Here is an 8,650-nt window from a genome sequence, read left to right as displayed (position 1 = left end):
TTTGAAAAGCACCTATCTATCTAAAATATTTCTCTGTATGACCTTGAAAACATACCTCAAATGGCTATAAGTTTAGTTGTTATAGTTGACTAACTATTAATCTGTATTTCTTTATTATCCTAAATAGCTTCTAAGGACTAAACCTTTGCATTACATTTTAAAATGATCTGTATAGGTATAATACCTTAAACAAGAAATAGAAACATATATGCAGTATAACAAAATAACCTTAAATTTATATCAATATAAAAAATTCATACCAATGTAAAATATTTGAGACTAGTGGTTGTTCAAAAGTCCACTGAACAATCCACCATTTTATATAATCGTTTCTACTATATCCTCACTTTTCCCCTTCAGAAACAGATCCCTGAATCTCCTTCATTTAGCTTTCTCCCTGACCATGACCAGTAAGAATTTGTAACCAATCACCCTAAATGATGACAAACCTCCATAACCCAGCAAACAACCAGAAAACACCAACCTCACCTCTTGAGAATGTGGTCATCATGTTCTCTAGACTGCTTCCTGTTGTCTGGGGGTGATGGCATCTTTGGGCAACTATGCAAAAATTAGGATAATGATAAAGTCCTGGGAGAGCTAGCCAGAAGATTGATTGTCAAATCTCTGTGCAATGGGAAGGTACAAGGCTTATCTATAGTCCTGGATAGAATAGTCTGTGAGGTTAGACCATCTCAGCCAGCATCCTTGAAGCTGTTTTAGATGCAGAACTCTGAGGAAACTGCAACAGAGGTATTCTGAGAGGCTGGATCACCTGGCCCACCCATTTTCATTAGTGTTGGTCCCCTTGCTCTGAAATCACACAAACTTTCAAAGGTAACATACATATCTGTATTAACACAAGTATGGACTGTGCATTGTACACAAGCCAGCCAAAGATGATTTTTTGTTTTATGTTTGAGCAGGTAAAATATATGTAACCTGTCTTGTGGGTTTTTTAAGTTTATTTCTTTATGTCTGTAGCCAGGGTTTTCAGGGGATCTCCCCTGATCAAATCTGACCTCTACTAACCATGAATGAATCCATAGCCTCTTGTTTTCTGTGAGAAGAAAAGCATAATCCCTTCCCCAATGCAACATAGTTTTTTACTTCAGTTTTAAAATATATAGGTTAGTTTGATTTAGCAGTTTCCATAATCCAATGTCTCTCAGAAGCTATTGTTCTCTCATCAGTAATCAAAAAATTTAAAGTCAACAAGACACCACACAGAATCCAGACTCTCTGTGTATTTTCCATCTTTATGTGGCTTATCATTTTATTCTCTCTTTAAAGACTTTATCTTATTATTCATAAACTATTTTTTCTATGACTGTCTATGCCCATTTTCTTTTCTTTTTGAAGCCTACATACATTTTAAAACACACTGTAACCTGTTCAGGGGTTTTTCTTCCCATCTGGATTTGTCTTTACTGTGTAACTGCTGCATTCTCTGATCTTATGAGACAAATCTTAAACTGGTATGTTGGCTGCCATGCAGCTCAGCTTAGCACATGGTTCTGTTGGCTGGCTCAAGCCTGCAGGCAGCAGCTAGTAGCTGCACCTCTGTATACCGCCAAGCACCAGCTGACCTGTCTCCTTGTCCAGAACTTTTCTTAGCTTTCTCAGGCCCTGTGTTTGGAAATTCAAGCCCCCATGTTGGAGGCCATTTTTGGACGAATTTTTCTTTGGACTACCAGCTCTCTCTCTCTCTCTCTCTCTCTCACACACACACACACACACACACACACACACACACACACACAGAAATGATAGTGAGACTTATTATTAATTATGAAACTTGGCCTATAGCTTAGGGTTGTTTTTAATTAGCCCTTATAACTTAAATTAACCCATTTCTATTCATCTGTATGCTGCCATGTGGCTTGTGGCTCATACCTTTCCTCCTGCATGTCTTGTTCCCTATGTGTTCAGCTGACAACTCTGCCTTTCTTATTACCTGAGACCTCTCTGTTCTCAGAATTCTTGCCTAACCTTTTCCTGTCTAGTTACTGACCATTAAGCTATTTATTAAGCCAATTGTAGTGAAACATATTCACACATTGCAAAGGAATATTGTGCAACAGTTATCTCCCAGAATGCTATGGGATTTTTCAGTGGTATGGCAACTTGGAGCCACTCATTCTCTAGCAAATAACCCTTTGCCCAAGTTTCTGTAAGTAACCCAATAAACTGAATGGTTTACAACTCTAAACTTAGTTGTTATAATTTCTTAGATCCCACCACTGGGGCTTCATCTAGCAGAATAGACTCCTATTCTCCTCTCCACAAAACAACACAGAGGATTTGGCAAGCTGGCCTCAGAAATGGAGGCTGAGTTTTAGTGTCTTCACTGTCCACCCTCCATCTAACATTCATCATTTGCTTTTCCAACTCTATTCTTGGATGATGATGTACCAAAAGAAGTAGACCAGAACTCCTAAAGTTCTAGGAATTGAGGATTCAGGATCACCAAGAACATGCTGTTCTTTTGATTTGAATATCTGCTATTCTGGTGAAGCACAGGAAAAGGAAATTGTGGGAAACTACTGTTTAAGAGAAATTAGGGTATGATTACTTATTAAAGCACATCTAGGAATTAAAGAATTAATAATTAAACTATCTAGGAAAACTGTACTAAAGTGTAGGGTATAGCTATAGGAGTCATTTTCATGGAGTCCTGCATGAGAGGTGAGAGGGTGCTAGGTGTCACATATAGATGCTTATGTAAATTTTATAGCAAGGAGCAAACTGAGGCTCAGTAGATGGAAAATTGTTAAGAAGCATCATGTTTAAGGGGATTCTGATGAAACACACTTACAGAAATCTTGCTGCTAGCCATATGAGAAGATATAACCTGAGGCATTGATGGAGAAAAAGGATCTTGGTGAGACAGAGAGGATTATCAGATAGTGAGGGTGGAGGTTTGTGCTAGACTGACTTAATATCATTGTTGGCTGAAACAGGATGCTACAAATATTTGCATAGACAGGCTTAGCACAAGATTTAGAGGTCTAAACTGTAGTTAGAGTTTTCCTGCCTGGCCCACAGTCAGGACAAATCTCTCTCACCTGCCAGGCCCATAGATGATCAGACCTAACCAAGTAAACACACAGAAACTTTTATTGCTTACACAGTGTATGGCCGTGGCAGGCTTCTTGCTATCTAGTTCTTATATCTTAAATTAACCCATTTCTGTTAGTCTATAAGTTGCCACGTGGCTTGTGGCTTACCAGTACCTTACATCTTGTTTGTCGTGGTGGCGGCTGGCAGTATCTCTCTGCCCCAGCCTTCACTTCCCAGAATTCTCCTCCTCCTTGTCTCAGCTACCATATCTTTCCTGCCTGGCCGATCAGCACTTTATTTATTTTAACCAATCAGAGCAACACATTTGACATACAGACTATCCCATAGCACTAAACTAAAATGAGCCAAGTACAATTTAACAGATTTTTCTCTATAAACAGGTATCCCAATGACTTACAGCAACAATAATGTCTTAACTATCTCTGGCTTAAGCATCCATAACTGCTTTTCTTGAATTACAAATTCTGGACTTTGTCCACATTTGGTAGTGTAGAGGAGACAGGTATTGTATTTTCTTTCTCCACTTGCATGGGAAATGTGTTCAGGAAATAATGTAGGAAAAAAATGGTGTCTCTATATGTATTGCTTACCATTCTATTGCTGTAATAGAATACCATGACCAGGGAAATTTATAGAAGGAATGGTTTATTTTGGGCTTATGATTCCAGAGGATTAGGATTCATGATAAGGGGGCCAGCATGGTAGCAGGTGGCAGACGTGACAGGTGGAAGAGTGGCTGAGAGCTCACATCTCAAAACGTGAACAAGAAGCAGACAGCACACTAGAAATAAGTACGTGGCTTTTGAATGGTCAAAGCCCACACTTGGTGACATATTTCACCCCAGCAATGCCAGATCTCCAAAATCTACCCAAACAGAGTCACCAACCAACTGGGGACCAAATATGTAGATGTCCCAGAATATGGGGACATCTCATTCAAACCACTATACTGTTTAATACATATTATATATCCTTAAAAAGTAAGAAAGTTTGACATGTGATATTGGAACCTGATTTATTCCACACAAGGAAACTTATGTTTTATTCATCTATTTTAAATTTGGAGATCAAAAGACAATATACAGTTCTCAGTTTTCCACTTCCACTATTGAGTGCCATAAATTCAGGTCACCAGGCTTTCTGGAAGATGTATTTACCTTGCAAGATTTATCTTGCAAGCCCACTATTTATCTTTTTTTAAATGGCCTTTTAAGGGGTTAGTGCCACTGGGCCCCATACCTACAATATTTAAAATGGGAACTTTCATGCAAAATATGAGTCACTCAATAAAAAGAGTGACAGGTCACATGGTGCTTCTTGGTGGTGCTCAAATGAATCTCAATCAGAAAAAAAAAAACCTGTAAATTATGGTATATACAAAAATATGTAAATTGTGATTCCATTTTGATCAAATAAGTAAAAAAATCATTAAAAATATTATTGTCAAAATGGCAAGATACTTATTTTTCCTTGAAAGGATTTCTTTAATGAATATATATTTTATTTTATTGAGAAAATCATAATGATTTGGAATACTTCTGAATCTTGGGTTTTTTATTGAAATAGATTCTTCTCTCATCCAATATATCCTGATTATAGTTTCCTCTCCCTCCACATCTCCCATTTCCCTCTACCTCACTCTCCCCCAGATCCACTCCCCTTTCATTTCCTCTTCAGAAAGAGCAGGCCTTCAAGAGATGGCAGTCAAGCAGGACAGAACAACATATAGTAAGACAAGTCAACAGCCTCATGTTGAACCTGGACAAGACAACCTGATAGGAGGAAAGGAGACCCCAAACAGGCAAAAGACTCAGAAACACACCTGTTCCCACTCATAGCAGTCCCACAGAACACCAAGCCAACAGATAATAGCATATACTCTGAGGACCTAGTGCAGACCCACAAAGGCCCTGTGTTTGCTGCATCAGTCTCTGTGAGCCCATGTAAGCCCTGCTTAGTTGATTCAGTGGGCCATGTTCTCCTGTTGACTTCTGAGTTATAGTAGTTAATGGTTACTATTATTTACCTGTGTTTTCTTCTACCTAAAAAATTCTTAAGTTCTCTTTTTCTAACATTTTAACATTGAGGTTCACGAAGTGTCTTAACTTAAATCTCAAAATGGACACTGTTTCCATACAGTAAAACCCAGAGAGAGCAAACTGAAGAAATTTCCATATTTCTCATTTACCCTTTTCCATTTATTAGCATAACTTTTACAAATGATTCTTATATCCTGAATAGGTTGCTAAAGACATAAAAGGTTGAAGCATCCCTGAGCAAAGAGACTAGGCAGGATATCTAACCAGTGGAGACATCATAGAAGACCTTCATCCAGTCCTTTCATCCCCTGTCCCACCAAAGGGTTTGTCCTTGAACATCTCCTCTCTATTTCAGGACAGCCTTCCCCTAATTATTCTCTTTTCCTAAAATCTATTATTTAATTTTGTTTTATATGTTTGTGCATTTTACCTTCGCCATTTGTGTGTCTAGTGCTTGAATTATGAATAAGAGAGGATTAGATCCCCTGGAACTAGAGTTAAAGGGAGAGTTAGAGTTATTGGGAGCCCCAAGTGTGTTCTGGGAGCTTAACTCAAGTCTTCTGGAAGACCAGCAAATACTCTTAACTGCAGAGCCATCTTTCTAGTCTCTCCCCTATTTTTTGGGAGACCCACCTGGATTCAACCCATAAACTGGGGAAGTTATCCTAGGGTCTATATTCCCACCGGGAGACATTATACTTGAATAGGCTGACTCATACTACTCCAGCGTGTTTCTTATTCTAAGTTAAAACCATGGTTAGGCTGAAAATCTATTCAAAATTACATGGAAACACATTTTTTTTTCTTAAATAACCCACAAAGCACAACAGTAGGGTACTAAATGATCCTAGGCCTCAAGGCTCATTCCCTACCTTCCTCTAAAAGGAGTCTTTGTACATCTCCCCCATAGTCCACTGTGACAACACATACTCCATCCTTGAGGACAGGATGAAATCATATTTCTGTAAATGCCTGGAGTGATAGGGCCTGGGGCCCAATGCTGTCACCAATACAACCGGTCATAAAGATATTAGGATTGCTGGGTGGGGCTTCATAGCCAGAGATTAGGGATTTAAAGACCGAATGATGTACAACTGGGTTAGATTCTAGATCCTCAGGAACCACTGAAGAGCTGAGTCAGTGGAGTGCACAAATACAGCATTGGACATCTCAGGTGAGGCCCTCGCTCTGCCAAAGTAGACTGGGACCTAGAGTAGAGCCCTGGAGAGACTCCCTGGAGAATGAGGAAAACCCATTAGGAATGAGAAAACCTTATACTCAGGAGCCTTGGTAGAGAAGCAGAGGGGAATGAGTGGAGGATCTAAAGAGCCAACCAGGCCCTTCAGGCATCCAACTTTGTGCTAGATCCCTATAAGTGTAAGTCTGAGCCTGTCACAGGGAGTGTCAGTTGGTCCCCTGCACAATGGCAGCCATGTCCAGTGCTTCCCATTCAGGTAGGATCACCTTTTCCAATATCAATACAAGTTAAAACCTCAGATCTCTTCTGGACTGTACAAAAGGAATACCAAGCAGCATGCCCCTAACCTGGCATCTTCTGAGGGAGTTGAATGGAAGACTGGAAAGTCTTGAGATGACCAAGCTGAGAATGCTCTCCTCTTCGCTCCACTCCTACTAATGGCTCTGGCTTCTAGTGGCATGACCTTGTGAACCCTTTCCTGTTTGAGGCAATAGCAGAGACTCAGGAGGCACAGTGATAACTGTGTGTCAGAGGGATGAGTAGGCGGTGCCTTTCTTATGTTCTCTTAGGTCTTGAAGAAAACATATAGAGGTATTTGCTTATGGCTCTAGGGTTAGAAACAGTAAGTAGTGTGAGCTTCAGTTATCAGACAGATGTTCATATACCCCATGATTCCAAAAGTTAAAGCTGTAACTAAGGCAGAGTACCCCTAGGATTTGTACCTCTATATGTTTTCTTCAAACAAAACCCATCCTTAGCTTTTTCCATGTTGCTTAGATAAATACTTGGAATAGTTCAAAATCTTGATCTACTATTGATACCTTAATTTCTAGTAAAGAAGGAAAAATTTTAGTAACTTTCAAATATGTAGATTGGGATTTCTCTGTTTTTCCTCTAGGTACTTGAGACATGACTCCTGCTATCTTCCTAGTCATCCTGTGCTTGGGAGTGGCCTCAGCTGCTGAATCCCCTGATCCTACTCTGGATTCTGAAGAGCAAGAGCTGAAGATAGAAAATGAGAAGCTGGTTGGTAACATGGGAACTGTTCAAAGGGCTCTCAGAAGGAATAGTTCTGGCTGTTAGGAGTACATAGGCATGAAAGAGGTCATAGGGGTCAGCCATCACCAAGGAGTTGCTGAAAGTTGTATACTATGGTCACAAGGTGGCCTGCATTGTGAACATGCAGGATGTGGAGAGTGGCTGGCTGTGGTGTCCTGAGACCCCTCTCCATGGCTCCTCTTTACCTGTCACAGCAAGTCCACTTGGTCAGCTTGTGTGTGGAGCTCATATGAAGGAAATACTGCCATTTGTGTTATTTCTAGGATGAAGGAGGATTCAGAAGAGGGATATGGAAGGAGTTTATGAAGAAGGTTGAACTCTACAATAAGGAACATGGCCAGGAGGACAAGGATGACCTCAACATAGAAATGAATGTCTTTGATCACTTGGTGAGTGTGGCTTAGAAGACTTAATTCTGTGTTTCTTTACATCACATTTTTAGTTAGTTTGTTGGTTTTCAACGTTTTATTTGCTCTTTCCGTAAAGACTGATGATGAATTCGTGAAAATTATTGATAAAGTTTTATACCCAATGCTTGGAGAGGAGGAAAAAACTAAAATACAGCCAGTTGGTGATGTCCCTAAATCTGAGGATTTATCAGAGAGCAGTGCTGTGACTCCTGTGCAGGATCAGGTATGATGGTGTCACATCCCCACCCCCAACTACCCACTGGGAAGCCAAGAAGGAACTGAAGTTCTCACTTAAGTCAGCTGTGGAACAACACATAGTTAACCATTTGACTAAGTGTTCTATTCTACAGATTGTAGCTAGAGTTCATATTTGTTTGTAGGTGACAACTAGATTGTGGTTAGAGTTGATGCTTGATTGTAGGTGACAGCATTTTCTTCTTGCTCAGGGTAGATGTACTGCTTATTGGGCTTTAAACATGGCTGGTACCCTTGAAGGGCAGGTGTTCCACGGGAGGTATTGTGACAAAGCCACCTTGCTGCATTCCTTCTAATTAATGCAACATGTGCTTTGCTTCCAGCCAGAGTAATATGGATGGCAACATAAAGTTAGCCAAGGAGTGAAGCAATCACTGTGCCTTTGTCTCAGAGGCTTCTACCCCAAGATGTGAGATGGCTGATGGTAAAAAAAAGAAGGTCTGTACTAGAGGAAAGGGAGCAGAAGCAGCAAGGGGCCTCCAGGATCCAACACTCAAATCCCTTAAGAGGAACACTGTGGTGTGAACTCCAAGGCATGCTCACATTAAACAAACAAACAAACAAACACTTACAAACACTTCAACCTGTGCTCTCAACTCCTATAT

At 40.1% G+C, this 8,650-nt stretch overlaps 1 protein-coding gene across 1 annotated transcript; it reads left to right on the top strand.

Annotated features, from left to right (window-relative positions):
• Window positions 1-7,230: 7,230 nt before the first annotated feature.
• Window positions 7,231-8,019, top strand: LOC118583632 (trophoblast-specific protein alpha-like). The gene is made up of 3 exons (XM_036187116.1): window positions 7,231-7,351; window positions 7,654-7,769; window positions 7,867-8,019. The coding sequence occupies exons 1-3, from the start codon at window positions 7,231-7,233 to the stop codon at window positions 8,017-8,019; spliced, it is 390 nt and encodes a 129-aa protein (XP_036043009.1).
• Window positions 8,020-8,650: the final 631 nt, after the last annotated feature.

The sequence above is a fragment of the Onychomys torridus genome, chromosome 5 (genome assembly GCF_903995425.1).
Source record: "Onychomys torridus chromosome 5, mOncTor1.1, whole genome shotgun sequence".
In the NCBI taxonomy this organism is placed as follows: Eukaryota; Metazoa; Chordata; class Mammalia; order Rodentia; family Cricetidae; genus Onychomys; species Onychomys torridus.
Note: the sequence above shows the minus strand (reverse complement) of the source record. Positions and strands in the feature narration are given on the sequence as shown.

Excerpts from the sequence above, each read along its gene's own strand:
- LOC118583632 (XM_036187116.1), top strand. The coding sequence starts at position 7,231 with ATGACTCCTGCTATCTTCCTAGTCATCCTGTGCTTGGGAGTGGCCTCA. Across the intron at positions 7,352-7,653 it reads AGAAAATGAGAAGCTGGTTG|GATTCAGAAGAGGGATATGG; the intron begins GTAACATGGGAA and ends AGGATGAAGGAG. Across the intron at positions 7,770-7,866 it reads TGAATGTCTTTGATCACTTG|ACTGATGATGAATTCGTGAA; the intron begins GTGAGTGTGGCT and ends CTTTCCGTAAAG.